Source organism: Pelodiscus sinensis, chromosome 1 (assembly GCF_049634645.1).
Source record: "Pelodiscus sinensis isolate JC-2024 chromosome 1, ASM4963464v1, whole genome shotgun sequence".
Taxonomy (NCBI): Eukaryota; Metazoa; Chordata; order Testudines; family Trionychidae; genus Pelodiscus; species Pelodiscus sinensis.
In genome coordinates, this window is record NC_134711.1 from 237,918,704 (window position 1) to 237,934,648 (window position 15,945).

The 15,945-nt window shown below is 37.3% G+C and overlaps 1 protein-coding gene across 6 annotated transcripts in view; it reads right to left on the bottom strand.

The window, feature by feature from the left end:
• Positions 1 to 15,945, bottom strand: part of ATP11A (ATPase phospholipid transporting 11A) — a 235,335-nt gene that overhangs the window by 33,313 nt on the left and 186,077 nt on the right. For all 6 annotated transcript variants that reach the window (XM_006138951.3, XM_025179410.2, XM_025179411.2 and 3 more), the window contains exons 14-20: positions 14,005 to 14,168; positions 13,581 to 13,652; positions 12,003 to 12,076; positions 11,642 to 11,745; positions 4,451 to 4,632; positions 2,946 to 3,197; positions 713 to 887 (exon numbers count right to left, since the gene is read on the bottom strand). In XM_006138951.3, coding sequence (XP_006139013.2) covers positions 713 to 887; positions 2,946 to 3,197; positions 4,451 to 4,632; positions 11,642 to 11,745; positions 12,003 to 12,076; positions 13,581 to 13,652; positions 14,005 to 14,168 — 1,023 coding nt within the window. The remainder of the gene's footprint in view (positions 1 to 712; positions 888 to 2,945; positions 3,198 to 4,450; positions 4,633 to 11,641; positions 11,746 to 12,002; positions 12,077 to 13,580; positions 13,653 to 14,004; positions 14,169 to 15,945) is intronic.

Genomic DNA, 15,945 nt, shown 5'->3' on the forward strand with positions numbered 1-15,945 from the left:
CAGGTGTACCATACATGAGCATAAAAGATATGGGGAGTCAAAATATTTATGTTCTCGTGTTTTGTGTCTTAAAATATCAACATCTTAAAGTTTCCTCCTTTGGCGTTATTAATATTGTTTACAAGCTGAAGTCCAGGTACAACAGAGTTGTTTTTAATTTGGAAATAACTTCAGCAAATGTATATATTTATGTTAATATCAATGAACTATTGCTGGAATGTTAAAAAAAATACTTTACATCTAATATAGAACGAGCAAAGAATAGTCAGAAACTACTTTAAATAGTTTACACCATGCACCTACTCCATCTGGATATCATTTGTGTATTTTTTTAAAAAACCAGGAACTAAACATACTACAATATAAAAGAGGTAACTCATTCTTCCAATAGAATCATTCTGTATGAATAGAAGATAAACCAATTAGTTCATTAAATAAGTTTAATTTACCAGTATGTATCGACGATAAAAGTTGATCATATATATAAATCAAAATCAAGGGCACAACAGGGTGTCCTTTTAATATGCCATTATCTAATTACTTTCTAGCAGAAATTCTCATTCTTTTTCTAATTTTTAATTTTTTTGCTTCCATTTTATGAGTCAGAAAAGTGAAAGATAATATTTTAAATTACCATAATATGCCACAAATAATAGTGACTTTCAGAATTTACATTGATGTATAGTTAAGTAATTGAACATGAAACACAAACCTGTGCTTTCTGCAAAGGTGCCATTCGACAGCATAACACTGCACTACAGTTCCTGCAAATTTCAAGAAAGAGCTCTCTGTAGTTACCAGAGTTCCCATCTTCTCTGGGTTTCATTATTAATGATAATGCTGCTCCATCAATAATTAAACCATAATCTTGCATATCAGCTGAAAGTCTGAGGAAGAAAAGGCAAGTGAAAAGCTATTGTAAAAGGATAGGTGACGCATTTATTTACCAAAAAGCAATTTTAATGGTACATTATCACAGTAAATATGCTTTAAGTGAAAATTCTATGCTGTTCCTAGTAATATTTTAACTTCTAGTTTATTTTTTACTCGTTACACTTATTTGCTTTTGCATTCACCACCTATCTTGGACAAATAAACTAGATTGATTCAGTTTCATTTATCCTCTTATTTTCCATGCACTAACATAATGCTGCTGTGCTTGGGTTTCCAACACTGCAAGGGAATGTACACAACAGAAATGGGGGGAAAATCCATGATTTTCAAAACAGTGTAAACATTTACATTTATAATAGTTCCACCCCTCACAGGGGCAGATGACCGTTTTGCGGGGCCCAGGGCAGCATAATCTTGCGGGGCCCCCCTTTGCCACGGCGCATGCGCGGGGCTTTTTGAAGCGCGGGGCCCGGGGCGGCCGCCCCGCTCGCCCTGCCATATATCCGCCCCTGACCCCTCAACTTCTCCCTCTGCTTCTACTCTCAATGCACAACCTTCTGTTTGTAGCTGAAGCAAACTGTATCTGTGCAAGTTTCTTCATATGGTTGATGGATTTCCATTCCAAACGGCTAAATGTAGTGCCTTGCATGTAGAAACATTCTGTTTAGTTTTGATTTAAAAATAGACAACATAAGCTACTCATTTTAATGATCAATTATTGGCTATTTTGAACATTTCCCTTGAAAGCATAGCACCATGCTACAAGGGGCATGTTGAACATCATAGCAGCATTAAAGTAGCAAAAGACCTTAGTCAGAATTAAGTAGCAAATGAAGCATTTATTAAGACCTATGAATGAACTTGAATGCTTGACTGTACAGTGAAATATTTTCACTTCTAGCCCTAGGTATGCAAAATCACTACAACTTACATATAAGCACTTTTACCACCGTGGAGCTAATGGCAAAGAAATTATGAGACAGTAATCAAAAAATGGACTTTGCGTAAAAGATAAAAACAAGTTAAAAACATAACAATGCTTGTTAATTGATGCTATCTCATTATTGCATACTTATCACTAGCATGACATTTCTATTTGTTTTCATATTAACAAAGAGAACAAAGCAAGCACATATAATGCTTAGTCCAGAAGACCCAGAAGATGATTTTCCCCACAAATTTTGAGACAAATGTATCTTTTAAAGTTATAATCGTTTGACGTTTTATTCAGACATTTACCTATTTTCTGCTTCCAAATCCCACTTTTCTGACTTTCTAACCATCCTGTCCCATGTCACATTCTTAACTGATAAAATCAACCATGCTTCCGCAGATCATCTGCAGCTGCCACTGAGATACGCAAACATAATTCAACATTCACTAGCTCCTCAACCTTCATATTTAAGCCACTAATATTTTAAGGTTCATAAGTCCTGCAGTTTGCTTGCTGTGTCCCAGATGCATGCACACTCTCAATGAAGGTTTCCTTAATTACATTACACAAAACCCTTGGCCAATACCCTTAAAAGGTAAGTCTCAGAGCGCACAGAACACGACTTCAGGAACATACAGTTTATAATATATATACAAATAAAAATAATATGCTTTCATAATCATGATTTTTGTCCATGATCTATTTTTAACAGCAGAATGGTTTAAAAATAACATAAGCCACACGACAAGCCAGAGGCTGAAGAGCATACAAATTTAAGCTTGCACATAACAAGCCTACATTAGGTGTTAGTTGCTATACAGTAGTTTACACTCTGGCAACAAAAGAACTATAGTAGATTGCTGTCATTTCTATCAGGCCCAGCCTTTGCACAATGCGAGTGAGGCAGTCACCTTCGGCCTTGTGTATTCAGGGTCCCGTGCTGCCCAGCTCCCGGCCATACCCAGGAGGCCAGGAGCTGCTCGGCTGTGTGGTTCAGCGTGCTGCCTTGGGCCCCGCACACTCTTTGGCCGAGCCTGATTGCTAATGGAGCAGCCATTTAATTATGAAGTACCCCCAAAAATATTTTCTTCATTTATAAACTGAACTTTCTACATACCCTGAGAAGTTGTCCCTGGTTAAGCTACCACTATGCTTTAGGACAGTTTTGCTTAGATCAAACAATACATCATGTAAACTCTGTTCCTCAATTTTCTTTGTGGTTAGTTCAAGTAGCTGTGTATTTCTTCTGAAGAGTTTGCAAGCATAGCATGTGGCTGCAGCAGTCTCCATTTTATCTCCTGTCAGAACCCAAACCTTAATGCCAGCTTTCTGGAGTGCTTCAATAGTGTCAGCAGCTTTTTCTTGCAGCCTGTGGATATCAATTGACAATAAATATGAATAGTCTGACTGGAAATGAGAAATTCAGGGCCCTTACTAAAAGGTTTCCATGACACTAACAGTATTCCAGTAAAAGGTTTTAGACACAATTTTCTTATATGATGAAAATCATAGCTGGGAATCTGAAAATGCTTAAAGACAAAGATCAGTGTATTATAAATGTGTCTTACTATTTTCAAGCTAGTTTCTGCTTTCATCTTTGTACTTTAAAAATTGGATGTTTCATCTCACCATTTCCAGGGCAAGTATGGACACACAACATATCCAGTATCTTCAATTAATTGTTTTAAAAAATGAAATATCTAAATTACTGGACAATGAAAAACTAGACACACGTACATTACCCCCACAGCACCCAATATCTTTTGCTCCCATCAAAACCCCCTGAAGATTCTCTTTTCATTTCCTCAGACTGCTCATCTCAGATTTGCTTCTCCATGTTTTTCCCTCCAGCAGAGAAGGGTAGATAGGAATGCAACCCACCCCTATCATATATCAGTGCTATTCCCAGAAGTGTGAGATTCCCCTTTTTTGTTCCCCTGGGCTGCCGCAGTCCTCATAGCCAGAACTAGTAACAAATGAAGAAACCCAATAAATGTCTTCTGACTAGATTTAACATTGCTGAGATTTTGTATTTGCTTTTCTGCATGGGTGAGAGATTTTAAATAAACTCTATGGAAAGTACTTTAAAACAACAACATAATTATGGCAAAGCTAATCACTCAAAATTCAGGAAATGTCAGAATTAAGGTAGATCATACAACCTTAATTATTTTTCAATGTGTGAATACACAGTGCAGTCTGATTAAATAATTAATAGGAATATTACTGATTTTCATGTAAACTAATATGTTAATTAACATTTGTGACTCAAATCAAATGAGTATAGAAGTATGTGGGTAATAGTCACCAGATATTACTCTTCAAAGTTTTTTTTTAGTCTGGTGTCTATTACTGAAAGAATATTTTCATTTGAAGTAGGTCTTAGAAAAACAGTAGTAGAAGTAATAATTTGCAACAACGATCATCTCAAAATAGTGATTTCTATGTATTATGCATAAATGAGAATGTAGGGTAGCTAATTTATAGGAGACAGACAACTAAAGAGATTTGTGCCTCATACAAAAAAGGAGGTATAATTATTGCACCTCTGGTAATAGGAACATTTTGCCCTTTATCACACCTGACGTTATATATCAAACATAAACAAACCAATGTACTTACTGGTCCTCAACAGCTGTGGCACCAAGCAAAATAAGATTTTTTTCTATCTGCTCATACGCTTCTGCCAGTTTCTTTTCTCGATCATGAAGAGCCAGCTTTGCATTCTGAAGCAGCCTGTGCACACCATCATACTCCTTGTGTGTGAACTTTTTATATGCAACACACAATGTCCGTAGTCCCTCCTTAAGAGTATGATAAAAACAAAGAACAATGTTTATACTGTAAAGGTCCGAAATAACATTAACAATTTCTGAAAATAGAAGCAATTATTATTATTTAATATTTACAATCAATATGAAGAGCCCATCTTTGGTTCCTCTACATCACTATAGAGCTTGATTATGACTACATGATCTTCCAGAGCAAGAGGAATCAGGATGTTATACTCTTCTGAGAGCAGCGAGAGAGACACATTGTGACCCTTTAGGTAGGGAGTAAACTGTACTGGATCTATACCCCCTGCAGCACATGCTGCCTGACATAACAAGGCAGCTCTAATGATGAGTACTCAAGATAAAATGGGAGAAAAGTATGGGAAACCAAGACTGTGTGTTCCCCTTTCTGATCTCTAGCTACCTACACTGAAGGCAAATGAAGTAGCTTTGCGGAGCCTGCAGCTCCTTCTCAGCTGTTACCTGCAATGCAGGTAGCTGGGTGCAGGGAGCACGTTTCACTCTCTTACTCCTTTGTGCTGCTGGCAGATCCTGACATTACAGTATATGCACAAATTTTGCTCTTGGCAGATCTTGACATTATATGCACAAATATTTAATTTGTAAGCAAACATTTTTAGTCTTTTAGAAAATTTAAAAAGGGACTGAGGTTAATTTTAGCTGATTTTATTCCTATTTGCCATGTTAAAAAGATAAGCTTTAACAATCTGATTTATTTGCAAAGATTATCTTTAAACATGTGCAACTGAAAAAATATGTAAAAGCTTGTACAAATAGACCACACACTTTCGAGCTATAAAACAACTGCTTAAGGTTTCATGCATGTTACTCGGTAAACTCCTTATACACTGAAAGGGTAGGTATCATCTAATTTTGAGGTAACTAAATACTATAGTTATACTATTTTGTGCAGTTAAACACAAAATCCTGCATTGTCATGATAATCTCAAACCTATATTTACTGCACATATTGTTTATTAATTTATAACAGTTTAATTGTAACAGAAGAAAAGCAAGCAAGCATATAGGGGAAAAACAGGAAGTAAAGTATCTCATTAACACAAGGAAACCAAGTAAGAAGCTATCTTCTGTATTTACTGGTCTGGTGAACAATCTAGTCCAGTTTTAGTACCTTTTTCATCATAGTGTTACACTTTGGCAAATGGTTACACTTTGGTGCCTGGTATCTGGACTGAAAGTCAGGTGAAATTACAAAAGTACAACAAGAATATTTCCTGTTGACCATTTTTGATGCCAGTATGATGATTTATTTTCTTTCTGGTGCCAGATATTTACATCTTTTGTGGAAGAGTCTGTATGGACTTGCCTTGACTGAAGACTTGACAGTATGGCTCTGAAAGCCAAAGGCCCATTGCCTGGTGTAAATTTGCATGCAGGCGGGGCTCCAGGCAACTCAAGTATGTGGAAATGTAACCTCCTACTCTAGGCCTTGAGTAAGACCTGACAGTAAATAACAAGCAAATGCTGAAACTGCTAAGCGTAATCATAAATAACAAGTATGGCTGAAACTTTTCAAGAATTTGCTAAAGCTTGTGGGAACATCGAGCAAAATAACAGACACACCTTGCATTTATCAGAAATGCCTGCCACAAATGGGTAAACAACTTTAAGGTAACTGCTTATATTAGGTTCTGGAGAGAGAAGGTAAAAAGCCAGTGTAATAACTGTTTGCAAAATAGGGACCTAACTTTAGCTAGTAAAGTATGTGGCAATTATGGGTGTGAACAACCAAGTCTAGCTTTGCAATAAAAATAGGTTTTGCAAAAACAATCGAAGGGAGATAGAGAGTAGGATGAGTCCATAGGTCCTGCTCACTTTACTGACAATTTTAAACAACACAGTCCCCAAGGAATCTGCATACTTACAGAAACAAAATTAAGATTAAAGAAGAAGCAGTGAAAGGAGAGCCAAGGGTGAAGACACCATAATATAAGACACATTATATTGTGGTAGAATTATACAACCTGTGATTTTAAATGAGACTGAGGTAATGCAAGAAGGATGAAGTGAGTAAAAGAAGAGTTGAAGTCAGTGACAGAAATCAGTGTAAAAGTAATGGGTTTCAAGGAGCCATTTGAAGATGACTGAGAGTATGTCTACACTACCACCCTAGTTCGAACTAGGGTAGTAATGTAGGCAACTGGAGTTGCAAATGAAGCCCGGGATTTGAATTTCCCAGGCTTCATTTGCATCTTGCCGGGCGCCGCCATTTTTAAATGTCCACTAGTGCGGACTCCGTGCCGCGCAGCTACATGCGGCACAGACTAGGTAGGTCAGACTAGGCTTCCTATTCCGAACTACCGTTACTCCTCGTTTCACGTTTCACATTTAAAAATGGCGGCGCCCGGCAAGATGCAAATGAAGCCCGGGAAATTCAAATCCCGGGCTTCATTTGCAACTCCAGTTGTCTACATTACCACCCTAATTCGAACTAGGGTGGTAGTGTAGACATACCCTGAAGGTGCTTGATACATTTCAGAGGGAGGTCGTTCCAGTTTGAGGAATGAGTGGATAGGGACAATCATCAGTTAAAAGTAGGCAGACTGAGAAGTGGGAGGTGGAGAGGGTCAAGAGAACAAGTAGGCAGGAGTTGTTCTGAGCTTTACACAGACAGTGACAAAGAACCAATTAAGGGGGATAGTAGAAATAAGAAGGTGCCAAAAATAAATCCAACATTTCCAGTTAGAGAGATGGGCAGTGAAGCTATAATTGGAAACAGAAGTGTTGAGGGAATGATGAAAAATTCAGTTTTTGCCATCCTTAATTTAAATTAAGTACTATGACATTCAAAAGATGATACCAAGAGGAAAGGAAAAACACAACTGAAATGGGGGGGGGGGTGAGGACTGGAATAAACAGATGGATCTGACAGTCGTCAGCACAAAGTTGATAAGACACCCAGGAGTCAACAAGATATTAAGAGTAGAAAAGGAGGGAACCTCGGGCAGATTTTGGCCAGCACTTATAGAAATGGAGAGGGAAGGGAAGAGGAATCCCTGAAAAAAGCCCAGGAAGGATAGCAAAACAGAAACCTATGTTAGAGAAGGTGATCACAGAGTGAAAAGGCAGGAGAAACATTCCATTTTTATTTCAGTTGCATTTGGAGTTTGAAAAGAGCTCTGCTGCAAAGCAGCAGCTGAATTTGAGGACTAGCAGTAAAGCATTTCACTGTGTACAAATATTCATTCACCTTCACACTGCACTACTGCAGAGATTGGATACTACTATATTTTTGTATTGGCTCACAATGGCTTGTGGCTTCTTCAACTATAGCTGATGTACAGCACTGTAAGCAGTATGACAACAGCCAGATCAGATGATCTCAACTGGGGAGATGCAGCCCCCTGGACGGCTACGAGTCAGTTTCAGGGGGATCTGCAGCACAAAGCCAGCATTAAACTGACTGGGGCCCATGGTTAAAACTTGCAGCCCTGAATCCTGTCCCAGTGGGGAGGAAGCCTGAGTCTCCTGGCTTGGTGGCTGAAGTGCAGAGCTCTGCCGTCCTCCTACCGCTAGTTGGGAGATGGGAGTTTTCATAGCATGTTGGTGGAGGCCTCACAAAAAAGAAGGTGGAGAACCCCTGATCTATATGACATCCTAAATGTTTTACTGCTAGTCCTAAAATTCAGCTCCCATTCCCTATTTGTCTATGAAATAGGAGAGTAAGGATAAAACCAAGTAACAATCACCAAAAATTAGTTAGAAATTTTATGGCAAGAGGACTTCAGTTGATCACCAACACTTTCAGCCTTGAGACTGGATATTGCTCTCCATAGAATGGTACTGCAAGATTACTTATCTATCATGTTCCTAGTAATTTGGCATTTTCATGTTCTATCTTGATCATGACAAGGAAGCACAGATTTGAGTGTGATATTTTGGTCTAGGTTACTTCTGATTTGATCTGAACCGGTTTACACTTCCATAGAAACAACAATTCCTATTTTTGACAAATTATCATTATAAGTTCCCCTGATACTCTGCAATGATATCTTTAGCGTAACCTGATGGGCGCTACCCAAATAATTCTGCTCTATAACAACCATTGTTGCCATTTTGGCTTTATATATTTTGATCCATGAGTCAAATTTACTGCAACAGAAGACACATAACCTATGTACATTTTTTAAAGAAAAAAAAAGTCAAAAATATGGTGGCAAACACGTATAAATCAGAAGTGAAATGTACTATTTTTATTTATGTCCATAAGGAGTCATGAGGAAAGAAATGGCAACAAAGCCAAGAGTGTTGTATAATGGCAACAAAGTCAACCATGTTTATTAATAAAGTAATTAACTCAACTGAGCCAGTGCCTGAAACCCATCTGTCAAAAGTGACTGAATTTCTGGAGAGGAAACATTATTCTATTTTTGGAAGGGAACATATACATAAGAGGATGAAATTCCTCCTTATGAAGATGATCATCATAAGGCCAATAATGCATTAAATAGCACATAATCCATTTTTTGCTTTGTTTCACCAACAGGACTGTCTTGTTTGGACATAAGAGCAAGTCAGTTCATTAGAAATGAAGGACAGCAAGGTCTTGCCCATAGTGTTCTCATACTTTGCTTTTGTAAATCACAAAATCCTAGCTCCTAATGTAAATGTTTTAGGCTCACATTCTACTGGTTAAAGCTCAGGCAGTTTCAGGCTGAATGTTTTGCCCACCAGCTTAGATAATAAATTTGTATTCATCATACAATCGTCTCTATATTTTTGATACTTTTGGTATTTAGCAATTAACAACTACAATCGTCTCTCAATTTAGATTTTTACTTTGAGAAAGAACACATTAACAGTCACTTCTTGAAGAAGTTAGCCTGAGATGAGGCTCTAGTAATTTTACTTCTTTCTGTCACAACAATTTGGGCAACTAACTTAGTGATTATATAGATAAATTGATTTTGCTTCCTGTAAAAAGTGAACACCATTTTCCCTACCAGTATACTGTCCTGAACACAGATTCTGAAGTGTTACTTTAATGATAGTCAGTAAAGTCCAAATGACAAAATGGACAAAATAAATAATATAGTCTAAATAATCTTTCAGAAGAGAGGGAAAGGAGCAGATAAATATTGAAAGCATGACTCAATCGTATTGTTCCAGTTTAGTTGACTGCTAAGATTAGATTCCAGCAAAGACCTTTCAAGTTGGTTCAAACTTGTATACTATGGATTATCATCAAATAAAGAAGAGTTTTATTTCCCAGTAAATGACTTTGTCAGAGGCAATTATATGGAAGATTAATCAAGCAAAATAAAAGATAAGACAGCTCTCTACAAAGGTACTTATAAGCAATCCAAAAAGGACAATCATCAGAACATCTATGAGCTATCTGTCATTTATTACAGTATGTGAGCCAATTTGCTGCCTGTATGCTCTCGCAGAAGCTGCTATATTTAAGAATTCAGTCTAAATGCAATTATCCAGAATGAGGAAATATTGAAGCTGAGGGTCTGGATTCTCACTCAGAATCTGCCAGAATTTGGATGGATATAGTATATTAAACTGCTCTTTCACTTTTACTAGCTTCTTCCACCTATAAACAGCCACCCTCTCACAGGGGAGAAAGCTATTTTATATTGTAAAGCTTAGTATTGTGCTCTGGGAAAAGAGTTTTTAAGAGAAAATCCAGATTCCCTTTAAATCAACAGACAATACTGATGGATATTTCTTCATTTCCTATAGTAAACAACTGTTTTCAGTCTGAGTATTTGATACCAGTCAACATTACCTTATTTTAGAGAGATAATCGTATTTTATTGAAATGGCATTTGTTTTTTTAATGGCAATTGAGACAGTATTTACAACTCCTAATCCTATCTTTCAAGTAACCAAGTTGAATATTTCTTCTGAAAGGAATCAAGCAAGAGCATACTTCCTTTTTAGTGAGCTAATATGTATGTACAGGCATTATTGTTGAATTGCTTCCCCATAACAAGAACATTTACAGCTAAATTATGTTCTAATAGTTTCTCCCTCAGGAGATCTTGTGAAGCAACCTAAAGTCAGTAAAAATATCAGATGTCAAGGCTGGATATTGGAAGAGAGGGTGGAATTTTCAGTAAGAGTTTTACCACTGACTTCAATGGGGAAGAGTTAGATCAAAGCTGGGCACCTGTTAAAAACCTCGCCTTAGACCAGGGCTACTCAACTTTGGAAGCCCTGGGGGCCACAATGATACCCACAGCATATGCCGAGGGCTGCAACTTAAGTGTGGTTGCATATACATGCAAATATATATGCAAATCTATGCAAACAGCTTCTCTCTCACTGACAGGCATAAATACAAAGATTAAGGCAAGACTACACAACACACAGGCCCCATTTAAGTCAGTTCTGCTGATATTAAATAAAATGCAATATTTACCCAATTTCCATCCCTATGACAGTACTTTTAATAAGCAATGACAGTCAGGAATTTAACTACTAAAACGCATATCAACAAAAGACCATTATATTGACTCATCATTACGGAGCGTGTTCCCAGTGGAGGCCACGTTAAAAGGATTCCACCTGCAGGCCACATGTTGAGCCCTGCGTAAACCCAAACCGCACTATGGGCCGCAAACAAACCGGCCATGTGTGGCCCACAGGCTGCATGGTGAGTAGCCTTGCCTTAGACTGTCAATTAATGAGTCCTGGGTAATGCACAATAGTAGCTACTAGTTAGGTTATTCTCACTACATAATTAACTTGTAAGTATCCTTCAAATATGGGTTTTACAATGCTTATCAGGCATTGGCCTACATTGGGACAAAAATCACACCTCATAGGAAAGATCTCCAGGGGGTAGAAAGGGGGCTCTCTTTTGTGGGCAGCTACTCCTACAGGAGCTTTGATGAAAAGTAATCCTTGAATTCAGCAGGGCAATCGGACTGTGGCTGTGTCCAGGTCTGACACAATGGTGGAGGCTCCTTGAACCCTCCTCCCCATGTTAGTGCACAATACAGGGCCAGAAGGGTAGACAATGACATTTCAAATTTCATCTTACCACTGCATTTCGCTCAACTCTGGATCGTATTTGATCTATTTTTCCTTCTGTAACTCTAGGAAATACAGAAGAATCTGCTCCCTTACAAAACAGAAAAATATCACCTAAAAAGAGAAAATATGAAGTTTAAAAAAGTTAAAATTTATTTCCTCAAAACAATATATTTTTAAAACAGGTTAAATATCTTTAAGGATAGTTCTTCAGACATACAAATGTCCTGACAGTGCTAATTACCAACTTAAAATTCCAAAGCATCACTCACAAAGCAGAAAAGAGGAAAGCATGAAGAAAAGAATATGCTAGAGAAAACGCTGAATTAAAAATCAAGACATGGATCACAAATAGGATATGATATCTCTACCTGACATTGACTGGACAATCACACTCATTCGCCTCCTTACAGAATCAAAACTCAAAATCTCTAACAATTCAAACCTGACAGAGAAAAGAAAAAAACATTTGATATAATCCTGTTTTTTCACATAGCTAAGCTTATTATCCACACAGAACACAGTAAGTAGTAATCAGTTAAGAAACATAGGTTAAACCTCTAGCAACTAGACCAGGAGTTTTGGCTGGACAATGACAGCATGATAGAATCCCCTATCACACTGTCAGCAGTCAGTATCATACGAAAATACAAGAAACCCTGTAAGAGAGAGATATGGAATACACTACTCATAGGGAATTTCCTTCTAGTTTTCAATAACAAAGGCTGTCCCTATGCATTAAAGTTTGAGGGTCTATATATTTCAGATGTCTTGGAATTTTTAATATTTATTAAAAGTCTAAATAACTGTGTTTTCTACAAAGGGAAATGACACTTCTATCCCAAATAAATCCCCACCCAACACCAATAACCTCATCATTAGGTAAAGGAGAATAAATAGAAGTTTCTGATCTACCTTCTCCATGCCTTTCATTTAATGTATTTTATCATGTTCTCTCTTAATATTTTATAAAGACTCCCAATTTTTTTCAGTGTAAACATATATATTCAGCCCAAGTTCTGACCTCTGAAAGTCCTTTCTCCACAAATACCTGTATTTTATTTCTAAAAACACTGTAATCATTAGACAAATCACATCATATTGTTTAATGGGAGAATTTATCAGCTCTATGTTTTTACAGTCTGGAATTAAAAAATATATATATACGTGAGGCCACAATGCTACTTTTTCTTGAAGTCAATGAATGGTACAATTCTAGCAGAAAGTTGGATTATGCTTATGATTGCAAAATCCAGTGAAAACTGGAGTAAATTCCAAGTATTTTTAGTATTTCCACAGTTTACCTGATAAATTACTACAGTGCCTCATTTACTTATAAATTTACTTATAAATACAAAAATCCTATATTACTTAATAGGAATGAAACAAATAGGGTTCTATAAAAATACAGAGCAACATTTTTAAAAGCACATAAGTCATAAAACTTTCTGGGGGATTTACATGAACTCAAAAAGGTTCTATTGAATTTTACAAATTAGAGTATCTTTCTGTAAATTACTTAAACCATCTATATGATTTCCCAACAGGGATATAATTGTCCATTAAACAGGATTGCTTAAAAATATGGAAATAGATGAAGCCATATTAATTTTTATTAAGTTCCATAAAGCCTGTTCCAGAAACTTTGACTTATCATACAACTAATCAAAGGAGGATTCTTTCTAACATCATATTGCTTTGGACTATCTTTGTTGTTTTCATTTATTTTCTCCCTCTTACATAGTCTCTCAAATGTGAAAACAAAAAATGAGAAATCCTTTAAAGTATAAATATCAGTAAAGCATTAAACTTTTTCAACTAATTATTTCATTATTTCGTACAATTTTTGGTTTACAAATAAATATATTTAGCGAAAAAACTGGTGGATATGCTATTGATAAAATGTGTGCTCTCAGTCCCAACCTGTTCACATTTCCACAGCTACTCACCTCTCAATATCATTTTTTGGATTTAAAATTTCCATAAATTTGTCCTTCAGCCTTAAATATGTGTAACCAAGCCTGCAAAATTAAATGCAAATTCAGACAAGAAGAGATTACAAGTAATACGTTTATAATTACACAGCTCAGAACACTGTCAGATTTTAAGAATTAAACTTATCTTCTGAAATAGGAATATATTTTTTTTATTTCATTTATGGGCAAGAAAAAAGAATCAATATATGCTGAGAAGGTAGTACACGTCAAATATGCTTATATGATTATATACTTAATCTTATATGCTTATATGATTCTATAAAGTTGCCAATAAATAATATTTCTGCACTGAAAAATTATTTTCAGCTTCAGTGAATCAAACCTCCATATTTAAAATTGTTTTTGAGACCTGAAAGCTATCAAATTACGCATATACCTCTGTACGCCTTCAACTAAAGCAACTTCATCAGGTGATGATGATATATAAACACATGATCTCCCAGATAATTGGGCTTTCTTTACTCCATCTACATTGTCATCTTCTTTCACTTGAACCGTGTGACACAGACAAAGAGCACGGAAAAATAGCTCCTCTCTCTCCTAATAAATAAAAAGGAAAGTATTGTCATTATATAGTATTACTTTGAAAAGGGAAAAGAAAAACAAAACCAAATCACCACCAAATCTTCCCTTTAAATTATTCTGTTTTGTAGGAGATTGGAATCACTTATTTGATTTGGGCTTTTACCTACAACCAATTATGCATATTTTCCTAGATATGGTGGTTAATCGTTTAAGGAGAACTGAATGCTAGCCCTAACCATAACTAATCAAGCTTCCCCCAGATGATGTCATGAAGCCAGGATCAGATGACAGCCTGAACATTACCTGGTCCTCATAAAAGCCAGCAAGCAGCTCATGAAAGCAGCAGGGAGTAAGAGGACTACTGTAAAAACTCCCTAATCTAGGGCCACTGTGTATTACTCTTATGGGAATGGCCTGCAGTAGAGGAAGTCTCAGACCCTGACTCCCAGACAGCTGGCCTATGGTAAATAATCTTGCATAGGTCACAGGGAAAGGAGTGATATGATAAACTTTCTTTCAGCACCCAGGTCTTACTCTGGGGAGAGTTTTCAATTGCTCTGTTGCAACTCTGACAGGTTTCCAATGCAGAATAGCAGAGCATGCTTTAAAGGGCCTTTAATCCAAGCTGAGAGCCAGAAAAGCACTGAATCTGGACCTTTGACGATGTTAGCTCCTTTTATGGACTCCAGCATCTTGCATAGCTTGAAATAGCCCCCTTTTCTCTGCCCTGCACCTTGAGTGGTGGTAGTGTATTTGGCTGGCTGACAGCGAGAGGAGAGAGATTCTTGATGGCTTAGGGGGAGGAAAGAAGACATAATACTGACAAAAAGGGTCAGCATGGTGATTAACTCACCCCGTAGGAATGAGGGGTTTAAAAAGGCCAGCCTGTGCGTGGACTCTCCCTTTTACTCAGAGCGGGAGGACAACACCTACTCTCCCTTCCTATTTAGGTGATAAATATACCAGGTTATTGGCTATATCTGCTATGGGTACTACTCTAGCTATCCCATTCAGGGTGGCTGGGAAGAAATTTCTACCACATTGACCCAGTGCAGTTGGATTTTTTTTTGCCTTGCTTACAGCAAGTCCAGGTGGACTTTGTTCATACATGACACGGCAGGCGGTGGTAGGCCATATGTTGTAACTTGTTACTTAAGTGTATAGTGAATGTTCAGTGAGGTACTCCATACAAAATGGCATCCAGTAATGGATAAATGGTGTAGGAAAAGGACTTGAGGAGAGATGCTCAGTAATTGAGTGAGCTGGGATTAGTTGGCATGGAGCCATCCATCCATCATAGTCCACCTTATCCGTCCTATGAGGGGTGTAATTGTTGACATCCCAGCAATGGATTTGCTGGAAGGACATGGATAGAAAGGAGGAGAGGAGTTGGTTGAACCTCCCATCCCAGGGGATTGTAAACCCAGCAATGTACCTGCTGGAAGGAGTAGGGATGTGAATGGGTAACCAGTGATCTGGCAGCCCCATGTGTCTGGGGACTGGGAGCACGTAGCCCCTCAAGTGGGGACTGCTCTGGCCAGGACACCCCCCACCCCGGGATCTCTAGCTTACAGAATTATAGCAAATAAAACATACATATGCCCCATTTTGCACTAATTTAAATGTATGGAAGCTATATGTTTTTAGCAACCATTTTTCTCATTTATCACAGTTTTTGTCTTCTACTATCATGGCAGGTTTCCACTTTAATAAGTTAACTATCATTATAGATGTTATCTATTAACATGGTAAAACTTCATATTTTAGTTTTCATTTAACAATATTTTCAAAT